The 16,045-nt window shown below is 44.0% G+C and overlaps 2 protein-coding genes across 10 annotated transcripts in view; one reads left to right on the top strand and one right to left on the bottom strand.

Annotated features, from left to right (window-relative positions):
• TBCD (tubulin folding cofactor D) overlaps positions 1-7,767 on the top strand; it is a 126,588-nt gene extending 118,821 nt beyond the window's left edge. For 4 of the 5 annotated variants that reach the window (XM_074607990.1, XM_074607989.1, XM_074607993.1 and 1 more), the window contains 3 exons: positions 59-146; positions 2,005-2,114; positions 4,980-5,343. In XM_074607990.1, the coding sequence (XP_074464091.1) occupies positions 59-146; positions 2,005-2,114; positions 4,980-5,343 (562 nt within the window). Of the gene's footprint in view, positions 1-58; positions 147-2,004; positions 2,115-4,979; positions 5,344-7,373 lie in introns of those variants that run through there. The other variant, XM_074607992.1, reaches the window with a different exon arrangement.
• Positions 5,493-16,045, bottom strand: part of QTGAL (queuosine-tRNA galactosyltransferase) — a 129,693-nt gene continuing 119,140 nt past the window's right edge. For 3 of the 5 annotated variants that reach the window (XM_074607998.1, XM_074607995.1, XM_074607999.1), the window contains 3 exons: positions 14,600-14,674; positions 9,306-9,394; positions 5,493-7,510 (listed from right to left, as the gene is read on the bottom strand). In XM_074607998.1, coding sequence (XP_074464099.1) covers positions 9,314-9,394; positions 14,600-14,674 — 156 coding nt within the window. In that variant the 3' untranslated portion in view covers positions 5,493-7,510; positions 9,306-9,313. Of the gene's footprint in view, positions 7,511-9,305; positions 9,395-12,956; positions 13,000-14,599; positions 14,675-16,045 lie in introns of all 5 variants that reach the window. The other 2 variants (XR_012589968.1, XM_074607997.1) reach the window with 2 other exon arrangements.

Genomic DNA, 16,045 nt, shown 5'->3' with positions numbered 1-16,045 from the left:
TTTGCGGTTGTAACACAAATATCACACAAGATCTGTTTTTTTTTCTCATGTTTTCTAGGTTTTGTGGCCTGATTCAATTTCAAGGAGACATGAAAGAAAAAGTTTTATTTCAGCTGTTTCTCCTTCTTTGCCATCCATTTCCTGTAGTAAGTATTGAAGATACTGCGTATTATCAAATGTATTATTTAAAATACTTCACTAGTAAAAAAAATAACTTAAAAAGTGCATTAAAGCAGGATTCTTTTTAACAGCTATTCATGTATATAATAGGTTTTATTTCTCAAGGGTCTGCTATCTGCAATGCTGCCACCTGAAGCAGGCTACTGGATGCGTGCAGCATACTGGGCTACTCCATATATGCTGCTTTTCCACCTTCTGTCCCGACTTTTTTAAATTAGAAGCACTTTAAGTGCCCAAGTTGTTTGTTTCTTTTACACTGCACTCAGCAGGGTGAAGATCTCTGCACCATTTAGTGCTTGAAAGCTCCAATCAGATAAATCACTGTTAGTTTTTGCAATATTGCTGATAGCGGCAACACGGTAGTAGTTCTGGTTCAAGAAAAATCTATTTGTTCTTTTTGTCAGGTGTGACGAAAGCTTGTGCAGCACAGGAGAGTTTATCGGAAGTTTATCTTTTTCATATAACTAACTGGAGCGGGGCACAAACCCTGAGTTATTACTCAGTCTGTGTAAGAGACGGTCACGTGTGGGATAACATTAGCTTAGTCCTTTAGAATTTTTGTTGACTTAGGATTTTGAGAGAGGGGCAATTGGGGCACAAGACCTGGGAGCCCCGACTTCGAGCTGCTGTGACAACCCAACAGGTACAACAGCTCTGTGGCGCTGGCGTTGAGTACAGGGGTGGCCCTGGGGACGTCTGTGGCTGTTCCTCTGATGCGTGAGGAGTGGCATCGGGGGGGGGGGGGCGCAGGGGAAGCAAAGGCTGGCAGCAGGAATCGCAGGGGCACATAAAAAGAACGTGCAAACCCATGAGGTCTTCAAGTGGTTTGAGAACAGACTGAATAGCCCAGAGTCTGGCCAGTGCAAACCAACATTGTTTATTCGAACGTTGATGACTTTTTGATAAGGTTAAAATCATACGGTACTCAGCACAGCTTGAGACTTGAGAGTTTTATTCCAACTGCTTCCCTGTCGCGTGTACTTGCTACGTGAAGAATCCTTTGCAGGAGGGGCACAATGTAAGGACTAAAGAGACCATTTCAGTTTCATCTTTTATTGGTATTTTACATAATAAATATATTTTGGTTTTACAGATGGGTCAATTTAATTTGCCGCTACTACTCCAGAAATAACCCTATAATTTCTTTGCCTTCCTTTGGTTATCATCAGGCTTTCTTGAAAAGAAAACCCAAACAAACGGAATTTGGTTTTGTTGCCATTTTGCCGTCTTCCATTTAGTACGTTTCTAGGCATTGTGCCTCAGAAGCCAGCCTAGCTGGCTTTTTCTGTACACACCCCCCAACATCACTACTAAACACTGCGCCAGGAAAAATACTTGCAAATTAACTGCTTCCGGAGGCTGGAGTGTAAAAAGCTAATGTTACTCACAGCACCATCTATCTCCCAACAGGTTTTTTTTACAGAGTTTTGCTGACTCTTGCCGTCTCCAGGCTGGGAAACCTCTCTGTTTTGTGGGCCTACAGCAACCAAAGTGAGAGCCAGGCTTTGGCTCCAGAGAAGAAATGCTCCAGTTGGGCTGTTCTCAAACAACATTTGAATTTGTTCCCTGCAGGGGCCAGATCTTAGTCTGAAACCCTGCAAAAGTTGAGTGACAATATACTGACAGGAGTAGCGCCAATTTCCTCGAGGTGCAGGAATGAAGTCCCTTCCTGCAGCACGTGGCTATCAGAGGCCAGGACGGGCCGTGGTTCGGAGTATTACAAAGTGCCCAGTATAAAATGTGTGGAGAACCAGTAACGGCACTGGGCTCTTCCCTACAGGACTCCAGGTACTTTCCTAATGGTTCCTCTGCTCTTCCCCCCAGATCCGGAAAACGACAGCCAGTCAAGTTTACGAAATGTTGATAACCTACAGCGACGTGGTTGATCCTGCCGTTCTGGATGAGGTTATGACCATACTCAGCGACACCAACTGGTAAGTGAATTTGTTGCCAGACAGGAATAAGAGAGGAAATAATTTCTGTAGTGCTGAAGTTAAAAAAAAAAGCCGATCCCTTTGGAAGCTGATGACAAGGAAGCTGTAAGAACCGATATCGTAGTTTCAGCTATTTATTGCTTAAGCATTGCTGAAAAGAATTCTTCTGTTCTAAAGAACGATCTAGTATATTGTCCCACTGGAAGTGGTATGTATAAAATCACCACTAGAAAAAGAAAAATATCCGCATTTTTCTAAAAACATACGAAGGGAGGAGATCTTGGAGATGGTCCATGAAGCAGAGAGAGACTGGGCTGTGCAAACAGTCAAAATTCAACTGCACAGACAGTTTCTTGGCATTTATAAGCACTGGCAGGATTTTGGGAAAGGAAGGATCGCTGCAAGCTGGAAAACAACGGGCTTAGCGGAACAGCTCAAATCTCCCATGAAATGTAATTGCTCAAAATGATACAAACGTTGTATTCAAGCAAATATTTTGAATTGGAACAGTTTAGACGTTTCCCCAGCATATGATTGCGTGAATTAAACAACTACTTTTATATAATTCTTTTTTTTACCTACTGTTACCTGTAACCTGGGCTTTTCCCAAGCGCGGGGGGAACTGGGTCTCTTCAGCGTTCTCCAGAGCAGCCGCGTGTCTTCGCGGGCAGCAGGGACGGGTTCCGGCAGCCCCTGGCAGGTGACGGGGCAGGGAACGCTCCCCGGCATTTTGCCACTGGTTTTTCCTCTTCTGCAAATTTTAGCATTGCGCATTATGGTCACCTGGAAAAGTTTATAAAGACGGCATACCTCAGCTGTTTGAGAAAATACGGAGTTTTAAAGTACTAATTAGTTTATTACTTGTGCTGCCGTGTTAAACTTTTTTCCTTCTTACAGTGGAATCCCTTGGGTCATGGGTCTGCCGGCCCAACACCCGCCTCACACAGCAGTCAGAGTTAATACATGACAATAGACAGATATAAAAATGTATATTTTTTATTTAGTCATTATATTAAATGGCTTTTTGTCTTCATTGACATTTCCTGGAAATAAAATTAACCTAGACACGTTTAAGAACAACTACACCTTAAGGTTGAGGTTTGCATATTTTCAGACTGCATGCTTACATTATTTAACTTTTAGTTAATTTCTATTTTATTTCTGTGCTTGAGCTTAAATAACTTTATATTTGGGAAAAGAAAACACAGTTTGTCATTGTAAGGGGTGGCTGCTGCTATTCTTCTGAATTTATCAGTACGAAATGAGAATAATGGTCTCGGATTTCAAGAACTGGTTATCACCAATTCTGCCTGTTGTTAAAGGCACTCGCAGGACGAGACGCTGATGCTGAGTGGGGTGTTTAGCGGGAGCCGCGGCTGGCTTACGAAATCTGAATTTAAGAGCGGGCTTGCTCAGAAGTCGCAGAAAGAATTTGTTAACAGAAACACTGGAGAAGGATGAGATTGTGCCTGCTGTCACAGCGGGATGTTTACAGTACCACAATTAGACGGGGTGCACACCAAATTGCTGCAGCAAAAGCAGTGGTCGGGCAGCTCTAACTCATAAACGGGTCACTAAAACAAAGCAAAATACCTCCTAAAAACCCCTGGAGAAGGCTCCGTATTCTCTTTTCACCTTGTCATTTCCAAGGTGTGACTGGGTCAGGCTGCCTTCGTTCAGGGCTTGCTCTGAATTGCCCGTTGCGATATGGCTCTTGCACTGAGATTAAAGAAGAGCTCGTTTACTTAAAACTTAATTGTTTTATCTTGCTAGATTTGAACTGTTTACAAAAGCAGATATTTGAAGTCAGTGCTGAGTGTCAGAGGGAGCTGCTTGTTATTCTCAAGCTCTCAGTGCTAAAACAAACAGTAAATTCTGAATTACAATAAGCATTAACATCAGGAAGCCAAATGAGAATTAATATTTGGGGAGGATGGTAATTACTGGCATATGCATATTTGTTCCTTGTTGAAATTACAGAGAGTTTATCATACAATTGTGTAATTCAGAGTTTAAACAAATTATGCTATAAATAAAAACTTTTGTTTAGCTACAGGAAGATTTCCAGTATTAAATGTGACAAATTGTCCAAAGTATCTGGGAAAAAAAAAAAGTTAGTTCAGGTTATTTCTAACTTGACCTTTATGGTTTTTCTCTGTAGTTTTGGACTCTGTTTATATATTAGAGTTACATTTTTAATAGCCCATTTACTTAAGTAAAGGTCCTGAGCGGGCGAGTGACGCTGGCAGGCTCACAGCGGGCCACTGACGGCCGGGGATTCGTACGACAGCGAGAAGAATGTTGTCTCTGTGGATTTTTGGCATTTTGGGGCTTCTTGTAACTGACAGTTCTTGAGGAAATTACCTCATGGATGTCGTGCTATTTCAGAAACCTTTTTAAAAGACTCACGAGTTTTAGGTCTGGCTCTTCTATTTCAGGAGAAAGCTTCTCTAGATGGTAGAATGTTTTTCAAACCCAGTGACTTAAATTCTTGATGTGATGTTTTCTAAAATGAAAAGGAGCTATACATTTAGAGAACAAATTAGCGAACTTGTAGTCAAAAGGCCTGTATAAGTGTTATTTTTTTTGGAATACAAAAACCTACAAGAATAGTCTTAGACATTTTAGTAGTAACTGTGACTCGTGGAAGACCTGCTGTGTATTGATGCTTTACCTGGCTTAAGATGGTACAGAAATGGTAAAATGTGACACAACAAAACCTTCTGCAATTTGAAATGTACATGACAGTACAGAGACATACATCGTAATACAGCAATAGAATGGATGGCTTAACAGAAGTTGCATGTATGTGGCCAACTTCAGGGTTTAATTTTTGAACTAACTGGACCATATTTCCTCACGCAGGGAAGCGGAATTGCCGGTGGTAAGAGAAAAACGCAACTATCTCTGTGATCTCATGAAAGTGCCCAAACCGCAGCTGGTATCCAAGGTAAAGTACGGAAATGTGCTCCTGAGGGGGTTTTTAAAGAAACATAGCAATGACCGATTGCTCCACCAAATCCACTGTGTGCTTCTGTGCGACAGAGGCCGTTCCGCGCTGGGGCGTGAATATATCAGCGTGCCCCAGGAGGAATGGCCTCCAGCTCACCACAGAGTATATGGACTTGCTGAAGGCGGTTGTCTTAAGCCCTTCCAGTCTCGGGTCTTCAAAACATTCCAGGCTTGTAGTGTGACATCTTCCTGGGACAAAAACGCAAGAATGAAATAATACAGGACAGATGTTTCAAAAACTGTTCATCTGCCTTTTCTGGGGAAAGAAAAAGGATAAAAACTCCCAGTCAATTTCAGCAACAAAATTAGAACATGGTTGTGAAAGCCACGGAATTCTAGGAAGAATATAATCTCAAAGTTAATACATTCGTAAGACGACAGACAACACATCCATATGTAGGTCCCATTTCACTTTAATGCTGCTAGTTTGGAGTTTGCCCATCTGCTCAGTATTTCAGAAATATTCAGAGAATTTTCTGCTTTGGTGAGGGTTTCTGAGAGCTTCCTTTCCTCTCTGTGCAAACATGAGGAGGTCGAGTTATTGTTGTTTCAAGAACATTTGTTAACTTGACAATTTACAAAAAAAAATTATTTTTACTTTGAGTAATATAAGACAAGGTGAAAACACTTGATGAGCCAAGGCTACGTCCCCCAGGCATCCACAGCAGACCATCTACTCCCTAAACTGATTAAGCTTAAAAATAGTGGGGTATCAATTTATTCTTGGCCTTTGCAATTTGTATTGTTCTGCTTTCATAGTTCTAGAAAGCTTTGTCCTCTGTGATTATTTTATAATTCAGAAACATCCCCCGCGCAGTCTTTTCTCCTAAGTTTTTCTTAGTAGAGTGGATCTTCATTCCCTTCATTTTCTCGTCGAAGTAGCTGAACACCATTAAGTGTATTTGCATGACTAGAAGGAGGGAAAGCATTCTGCGGTTGCCCTGCACAGTTCCATTTCAGAATTGCGGTAGCCTTTTTGACAACCGCAGCTTCTGTGGCTGAAAGTCTGGAAGTCTTTCCTCCCGCCGAGCACCTGAGGGCCAGCGTGGCTAATGGCTCTGTAAGTGCTCCTTGGCCTGGCCCTTTGTGGTATTACCTTATCTCAGTCCTTGGGCTCCGCCACTTCCTCCTGTGGGATATTCTGATAATCCTTTACACTCAACCCGCTTCCTAACGTAAGTAGATCCTATGTTTTGAGCTGTCATCGACATGCATAAAAAATATCTATTTCTTAAAAAAGTTTAAAAAGTATATAAAAATTGGTCAGCAGACTAATACTTCAGACAGCTATGAATGAAATTCAACGACCCGCTGCTGTCCCCGCAGCAGTTTCCTCTGCTCAGCTCCCTGTTCTTACCCAGACACCTCTACAGATTTCTGCTCTTAGTACAATTTTAAGAAACCTGTGACTAACATTTCTGTAACTCTGGAAAACAAGATCCTGAAGCCCTCGCCCGCCCAAGGCATTGTTTTTAGAGCAAAAGCTGACCTGAGCATTGCTGTTTCAAGGTTTCCAGTCAAACAGTAGAGATGTTGTGTTCAAAAGGAAGCTGTTACAAGATGAATTCACTGATCTCAAAAAAACTTATTTCAACTCCTTAATTATTGGAGGCTGACAGCAGCCTGACAAATTAGTAGAAAACCGTCTCTGATATAAACAAAAGAGTAAGGAATAGCCAATATCCATACAGGTATTTCAGATGGAATTGTGACAAATAACATCACGGGAAATCTGGAATTTCTGTGGCTGAGTTTGGAACTTCACCTTTTTCACCTCTTTCACCATAAGCAAATAGTTAGTGTAACTTTTAGCAAAAAGCGAAGCCTGCCCCTGCCCCGGGAACTGCTGGAGTCACTCTGAGAGTGCTACTCACTGAACGTGGACTTTTCCCAGTGGCCCAGGTGTCCCCAGCAGCAACCAGTTTGTGCTCACACAGGACCGTGCGACACTCTGCTCTTCCTTGAGAGCTCACGCACCCTGAGAACCGAGGAGAAACAATAGAGCAAGCCAAGCCTAACATTATGAAAAGGTGAATGAAGTTCATTTCACATGAAATCAACACTTATCGTTGCTTTAAAACTTGTACAAAACCAATTTCCTAAACGGTAGTTAAAAACTGAGGTGTTAAAAAGGACTGTAAATATTGTAGCTTTGTATGTCTGTTTAGTTAATTACATGATTGGGATGCTGTTAAAATAGCGGTACGTGCTACTCCATGTGACATCCGTTTGTTCTCTCTCCGGCAGAGCTCGGCGTAAGGAGGCCGCAGGCTCTGGCTGCTGGGGGGAGACCCAAGCGCTCGGTTCAGGTGCCGCTGGGACCGGAGGAGTTTGTGCTGCGGCATCCGGACAAACGGGATTCTCCGCACAGGCTGCCAAGTGCTCTGTTCAATGAAAGAAGAGGCAGAGATTATGTCTTAAAGCATCGTGCAGATACGCCATATGAAGGCAACAAATATTCGTTATGTTTTGGGGTTTTAAGGTCATTATCTGTAGCCACAAGATGGCGGTTCCTCTTCATACTTGTGTCACAACTGACCTGGCTTTTTTTTGATGTAATGATTTATACAGCTCCGAAGGGAGCCATTCAGCCGCTGCTTGCTGTACACACATGGAGTATTAAACCCGAGTTGCTGCATTAGTCTCTTAAAAGGATTGTTTTTTCAGCGTTCAAAACAGCAAAGCTTAGTGATAGTGAAATCTTCCTAAAGCGTCTCAGTGGAGAAGGCTGTCATTCTTACGTCACAGCTGAACAAAAAAAAATCCAGGTTTCGCTTCAGCTAAAGTCAAAGCCTCTCTTAATAGCTCTTTATGTAACAAATTCAAGCAAATGTTTTTGTGGTAAACTGCCTTTAAGGACTGAAACTTTACTTTTTTTCCTTGAAGAATAGAGAGGTGACTCAGTACTCAGTACTTGCTAGCAATTTATACCATTTCTTATTGCCTATAAAATGAAATAGCTATAACATTTACCTTTAGTAAGAATGATGTGATGGGGATGAGAAACGCACAGGCAACACGATATTCTAATTACACTGTTATTTGATGGTTCTAATTAAATACCCCTCTATCCTAGCACTTCAGGTAGACCAGTGGTGCTCTGCGCGAGCGTGTATGTACACACACCCCTATGAAAATTTGAAAGGAAGGTAGAATTCAGGCAGAGGAGCTAAACCCACGCCTGTTTCCCTGTGAAGTGCCCGCTACAGCCTGCACCAGTCTTCTACTGCAGGCGTTCGATTCCAGCACTACAACCACCTCACCTGAACAGTGTTCTCCTTTTTAAGAAGATACCTAATAAATTATATTAGCCACTACTTCTTAAGTATACGGGCAGCCTGGACTGGCAGATGAAATTCAGAGTAGATCACTGTTATTGATGACGATGACAAAAAGGGGACTCGATTTCACACTGCGCAACAGAGCGCCTTGCCCCTGCGGCATTGCTGCAGAAGAATTACTCCAAACACACAAGCTGTGTCGTTACACTGCCATTAGAATCGAAGTTTCTGGTACATTCTCAAGAGATCTTGGGTTTGTGAAGTTACACCTATAAGTATAACCGCAAGAAAAAGCGGAGTTGCGTTGGCAAAGCCTGCTTACGCAAAAAAAAAACCCCAAGAAGGTCCAGTGAAAGTTGTGAGCATCCGCACATACGAATCGCCTGGCTGCCAGATGATGGCAGAGACACAACGGCACTTTCACCCGGCCCATAGCAGAGGGTGCCACCCGTCCGTCTGGCTGCCAGCGCTCTGCAGAGCTTCACCTCGGTGACAGCAGCCGCTGCTCCCAGCCGTGGGCACGGGGCAGGGAATGCTGGAGGCCCCGTGCGATGTTTGACACAAACCTCTCCTTACACACCCCGTGGCTCCAGGCTGCGGTCGGTGCATTTTTTGGGCTTCCCTATGGTAGCAGTCCCCATGTAGTCTTATGGCTTGTATTTGATGGTTATTTACATTAGAAATACAATTTAACAATCAAACTGAGTTTGGTAAACAAGTGAGCAAGCAGCATTATCCAGGCAGTAACTAGGACCTCCCTTGGAAAGGAGTTACTCAGCACAAAGATGAATTTAATGAAGCACAAATTACTAAAAAAAAATTCTAAACCTCTGAACACTTCAGTCTTCCTACACACAGATACCCAGAGGATAACACAGCTTCGGAATCACTGCCTTACCTTGGCCTTCAGTTAAAGTGGTGATAATCCCTCCCTTCCTTCAAGTTCAGCATGTTCAGGTTTGTTTCAAACACTCCACCTGTCAAATCCTGCGAGGGAAGGGAAAGAGCGTTAGATCAACCAAACTCATTTCAGGTTGTAACAGGTTTTGGTGATTTGGTTCTTTAGACCACAGAAGAAAGTCCCGTTGAAGAACTAAAGATAAACCAAGGCTCAGAAACGTTTCCATTCAGAAATTATACGTATGTTGAAAATTTAGTGTTCAAATTAAGGGGGGGGTGGTGGGGGTGGCGCAGCGCAGACATTCAACAACTCCTTCTCCTTCTGCACCCTTTGGCTTCTAACACAGGCGTTTTCAGGGAACAGACCAAGAGAATCAGTTGGAAAAAAGAGTGATTTTTGTAGATTTTGAACAATGATTAGCTTGTCTGATAAAACAGACCTTTCATCAGGCAACTAAAATATTTTGCGTAGTTAAAGGTGTTTCCTTTGGAGCCCCAGTTACGTTATCTGACCAGGAACGGGGAGGTTTGCCCCAAGAGTAACCTTGCAAGGCCATCATGGCATTAAGAAAACATGCCAACTTCAGCATTTCTCAGCACTTCTACTGTGGTCTTCCTGGAGTCCTTAATTCTGCTGCTCTTCAGGACTGTCACCAAATAAAATAACGACTTAAAGCTCACAATGCTATAGCAGGTAGGTGAAGAGCTTGCTAGTGTTCTTTTGGTTGGCCCAGAGCAGCGATACTGAAGATTCAACAGCGCACAAGTGTTCAGGACACAAAGTGACAAAAACGGAGTGAAACTGTGGAATGAAAGGAGGTGGAACGCTAGGCTTTGCCTAGAATAGCGGGATTCAAAAAAACTGCTCTGGGTTCTTTAATGAACCTGAGCTCAGAAGCAAAGGTTTCCGTCTCACAGGGAGGACTGTGCATCCAGCTTCCCAGGCCGCCCTGCACCCAGACACGGGGCTGCTGATAAACCCGCTCGGAGCACCTGGGGGTTGGGTGGGAGCCCTCCATTCCAGGAACGCGCCTTCTCCAGCAACAGGGAGCCTAATACCAGAACGAGCTGAGCTGTCTCCTCCACACCGCGGCGTTGTTTCTGCTGCCTGAATTTATAGGAAAGGGAACGCGTGCTGCTGCACGTGTAGGTCTCACACCTCCTGCCCACACCATCACGCTCTCCGATCAACTCCCCTTCCTCCTATACGAGGCTCATCTACCTGCCGCGTTCTTCTCTTTTCACTAGCGATCCCAAAAAGTACAAACATGATATCATCTGATCCAGAGCTTCCAACGAAAACCGTAACAACTGGTCAATAAAATTCACAACTGAGCTCTGTTTACTAACCATAAAAAAAGTAAGAATAGCGAAGGACTAAACGGAGAAGGGCAGGAAAGGGCCCGTGGCACTCGGCTTTTTAAGCGATAAGGCCCCGATTGTGAAAGATGTTGAGTACTTTTTAACGTTTACTTCCTGAAATCAAGAATACTTGATGGCATTTAACAGTTTGAAGGTCTGGGTCCTAGTTTTGCAATTCATTCAAGATCCCAAACCGTCACTGGTCCATCACGTCAGCAGGGAATTCAGCACAGACACGTAGGCCTTGACTGTGGCCTTCAGCCTCCGCTCCTGAGTCCATAAACCCGAGATTCCCCACTCAGGACACAGGGTATGAAACAGTTGCATTTAGCTTGCTGAAAAATCAACCTGCTTTAAAGAAGGGTTAAAAATAAACAAACAAACAAACAAGAGCCCCGATGCTAAATGAAGCAGGAGAGTTAAACCCAAACCTTCCACCCCCAGAGCACAAGATGGCTGACAGAACACGGCGGGGTTGACAATAGCTGGTCCACCACTACATTTACTGAAAACTTTATACAATCGAACTGGTTTAATTACTGAGACAGAGAAATAAAAATCCCTTTCATTTGAAGCACTTCGAATCCATGCCAAAACAGGGCACAACTCGTGATTTCTAAGTGTTTTGCTTTTACCTCCAAGCGGGAAAAAACCCCCAGTGCGGCCCCATGGGGCCGGGCTGAGGCTGACACACGGGCGCCTTCTCGCAGCAAAACCTCACACACACACGGAGCACAATGTCGGCTCCAGCCCCTCCTGAAGCCATTTTCAAATGCAAAGATCACTCACATGGGCGACAGCTTTTTCAAAAATGAATTTATGTGGTAACCAAGTAACGCCAGCGCTAGCATGGGAGCAACTGCCTGAAAAAATAAATAAGCAAAAACACTGCTCCAAGTCCACGGCCAGCGGAGTCGATTCTTGCGAACAACCCACTTAATAAACATAGATAATTGTCAAAATTACCCTCTCAGAGCTGCATATTAACAGGCAGGTTTTGTCCATACCAAAACAAAAAATAATCCCCTACCACAAACAGCCAAAAGACAACACGTCCCCAGCACGCTTTATTCTTCAGAAGGGCGGGGATGAACTTACGTTGGTAAATCATAAAGCTAAATCTGGAAGTCTGGGATGTTTAGGAATTTGTTAATGACTTTTAAGACATTAGCTAAGAGGATGGGCAGCTCATTCTGCCTTACTTCCACCAGCTCCCTGCACGGGGCGCAGGCTGTAGCCGTGGCGCTGACGCTGCCCGCCCAAGGGACGTCCCTGCCTTCACGGGGGCGTTGGGGGTTTGTTCGCTGCGAGACCTGACGCACCGTGCTGGGGAAAGCGACTTGCCCTAAATTGGTTGAAAATACAGGTTATTCGTCACCTCTCCAACACAGGAGTTTTGGTTCCCCCCCCGAGTACGCACAGGGATAGCACCCTTTCTGCAGAGGAAATTAATGTCTCTGCAAATGACATCAGCCTGGGACTTGAACTTGTAACAGCAACATTTTCTGCACACTTTGATTCGATAAATCTGGGTGCATCAGAGAGACAGCAATAGCTACCGCAAAAAAGACATTTTTCATTTGATGCAATCTTAATATTCTACACACTTACTCCCTATGCTACTTTTTCCTCTGCTCCCACTTTCAAAAAGCATGTTGGAAGAAAAATGTAGAAAAGGTGATTAAAGAAAAGCAGGGGGGAAGCAGTGTTTTCAGCCCTTCCGTCAGCCGTGGGCTGCAGAGAGAGGGAGGCAAACCCAGCGAGACCTCCCCTCTGCCTCGGGCTTGGCCTGCACAACAGCAACACACTCGGCTCCTCGCAACCCATTTAGAAACCATTTCTTTTAGCGGTCGGGTCTAGAAGCTTGAAAGCTGCTGCAGACAGCATACCTGAATAGTTTAAACCACAGACATTTATCAGCTCCTTTTGTTTTGCTAGAAGACAACATGACAAAATTACTACTGAAAACTGGCCATTTCCATCCCCCCACAGCCCCACAAGCAGCAAGAGTGGGACTTCACGGGTTCCGGCAGCCCCCGCGAAGGCTCCCAACACTAATAAAATAGAGCGAGTACAACAGGGGCTGAAAGCGGCTGCTAAAAACTACACAATCAGCTGCGAAACGCAGTGGAAGAGAAAAGGAGGGTCCAGCAGACTCGGTTCTGGAGCGGGACTCGGAGCACCGCTGCTGCTTCCCAAGAGCCGCCGATTCCTTTCCTCTTTCCACTGGGTTTTACACTTCCTATGCTTTGTACACATATATTTATGAGTTTTCTTTCTTTCTTACCTTTTCTGTGGTGTCTCAGGTGATAACAGGGTATTGGGCACCACTAACAGAAAAAAAACTGGTTTCAGTTCTTCAGTATAAATTTGGTTTTTTAACAACGGTGAACCTCTGCCTTCATAATATTAAAAAATACGGTATAACGACAGAGGTGTACTGTGAGGTTCATATAATTAACAGCTATCCGGCTGTTTAAAAATCCGTGGAAAGGTAAACTCCATTATGGACTTTCTCTCTGTTACGCAAGTTGATCATCAGCATCGCTCTTGTCTGGCCACTCTTTCGTGTTCCCAGTGTAAGGCTGCCGACCTCCTGCGCACTGAGCTTTACCCACCTCGGCTCCAGGCTGGTTTTGCCGTCAGTATTTGTAAGACCGACCCTCCCCACAGCAACCGCGCCATTCAGTCACGGAGTGAGAGGGGCACGGAGATCACCGGCCTGCAGTTTCCACAGATTTGGCTCCACGCGAATGGCTACTGACTTTCTTAAATTCTCCTAAAGAGTGAGCTGCTTCAAAGACAGATTTTAGAAGCAACTTTACAAACTCTTAAAGTGCTTCAAGTAGCTCCAATTGTATTTCCAAAGAAAATACTGCATATTACTTAAACCACACTATGGCCTGTAGTGTTCCGTGATCAGCAAGTAGAAAATGCTCAGTGGCCATGAGCGGAAAAATACAACCGAAATGACAACTGAAGTCATGGACCAGAGTTTTCCGGCAAGATGTTGTATAATAGTCTCATTGTAAAGGCTTCACAAATTGTGCTTCATAACAGGTTGCACAGATGTTTTGTCTAGGGACTTCCACCCACCATTGTATGTAGAATGAAAAATTAAATTAGTTGTAATATTACTAGCTTATCCAAGAGTTTATCAACCAACAGTACATGATAATGCCCTGAGGTACTTTCAGTCTGGTTTTACAACTCACAGTTATGATCTCAGAGTCGATCGTAAAGTTGGGAGTGCTCAGTGAAAAGCACCAGCTGAGATGAGATTCAGCTCATCGGTCTTTGAACAGATCCACGCAGCGTTAGCATGGACGAGTTTCTACGGAGCTACAGGTTTTCGTTACCATTCGAGACTTTTTTACTAGTGTTTGCAACTAGAATGTCTTTGCTACTTTGCTTTAAATATTATCCCATACACTGCGCTTTGCTGTTTTAAATCTAACAGCAAAATAACTTTGTTATCTCCTAGTTATGTTATTAGGTCAATTAAACTAGCTGAAATAAGAAAGTTACCACAGCACAAGAGAGGCTTCAGGACTGGCAGTGCCAAACAAAATGACTTTTAAGATCCGATTTAAAAAACAAAGCCTTTGCCACACATAGGGCTGCAAAATATTAGGAATAACCAAGGCCCCGAGGCTGACGGTATCCGCTCATTTGCGTATAAAGTGTTGTTGGGCAAGAAAGTAAAGGTCCAAGCTCCTTTGCAGAAGCTGTACCTTTTATTACTCTGAATAGTACTTAATACTGCTGGTTTAAATCCCCGAAATACTCTGCACAATCGATTTGATAAACAGGCCTTTCAACTGCATAGGAAAAGCTTCTGGGAAAAGCTACTTACAGTAAATAGAAATTCATCTTCCTGAGGAGCAAACACTGACTTTACACAAAGCTGAGGCCGGGGGCGGTACTCACCAGCTTCACGCAGATAATGAAAGGCGGAGTTGCAGCTCTGAAGTGGCAGATAGGAATTTTTGGTTTTGGTCTCTCCTGCAGGAAAAAGCAGTGGACTTCAGCAGAGAGGCACACTGGTTACTCGTTACCTTAGTTTTAGGAGCTACTAAACACAAAAAGGGGGAAAAAATGATTTTGAGACCTCATGCTACATAGTCCAGCCGGTCACACGCTTCCGCTCGTTATTTTGCCCGTCGTTTGAAGTACCCCTTGTTTTCTTACCATAATCTTTCAATACCGTTGTGTTTCCTTGAAGGGAGTTCCACATTACAGCGGATCCGCATGAAGAGCTGGCTGCTCTCCTCCACTGCTTCATCCTTACCTCCAAGCTCTGCTTTTAGCCCTTTCCCAAACAATTCCCTCTTTGATCCGATTGCAAGGTATGCTGCTTTAATAGCCTACCCCATACAAAATATGTTCTTTCTTTTTTTGGCAAGTTAACTTTCTGCCACTTTGGTGAGCTGCATCAGCTTACTGTGCCATCGGAGAAGCACCAGAGCAGGGACGATGGGGATACAAAGGAGAATCTTTGCGGCTCAGCGGGAGCCAGTAAATGGCTTATGCCCAACTGGGACTTCACCACGGATCCAAGCTGCAAAGTTTTCTAAGGATTCACAACCAGTTGCAGTACAATCTTCTTCACGCCTGACGCGCGAGGATGGGCATGTCTTAGGAAGACAAACGCACAGGATCTGTAACAATTACGCTGACAGTATGACTGCACGGGTAGTTAGTTAGTGAGTCCTCAGTATTCTAGGTCAAAATCCTGAACTCCAATTGTTTCCCTGCAGCTGAAAGCACTCATTAGCTTCCCAGTACAGAATTTGATTTTACTAGTCTACCCTCCAGCTGCACGGGAGGAGGTGCCCCTCCCTCCACCCTGCTCCCATCAGATAGAGGGATCACACAACCTCAGGGTAATTTGATTCACAAGGTAAGTTGCTGGAGAACTTCTTATTTTGAGGGTTCCTTTTCTGCCAGATCAGCTAACCGAATCAAGTCATCCTTTAACCACAAGGCTGCTGGACCCACGGTACACGGAGCGGCGGGGAGCGCAGTCAGACCACCCTGCCGTCGGCCTGGCCACGCTGCAACGTCCAACCGTGCTCACAGGATTGGATCCAACTGTTGTAGGGACTGAATCCGGATGAAACTTTACTCCAGGTCTTGAGCTAATTACTGTCATGAAATTAATACAGCAACAAGACAACATTTGTTTTCCTATATGGTTTGTTTACTGCCATCTAAACATCATGCTTCCTTGTCTAGGGAATAAAATGTTGCTGCCTACAATTTTAGGCTCCAAAGAAACCTAGCAAAGTTTTATTCAGATACAGTATAACTATAACATACAGAGAGGTTACAATTAATCACAGAAGCTTTATTTATTTTAATGGATATTTGACT

The sequence above is a fragment of the Larus michahellis genome, chromosome 14 (assembly GCF_964199755.1).
Source record: "Larus michahellis chromosome 14, bLarMic1.1, whole genome shotgun sequence".
NCBI classification, from domain to species: Eukaryota; Metazoa; Chordata; class Aves; order Charadriiformes; family Laridae; genus Larus; species Larus michahellis.
This window is presented reverse-complemented; position numbering and strand designations above follow the sequence as displayed.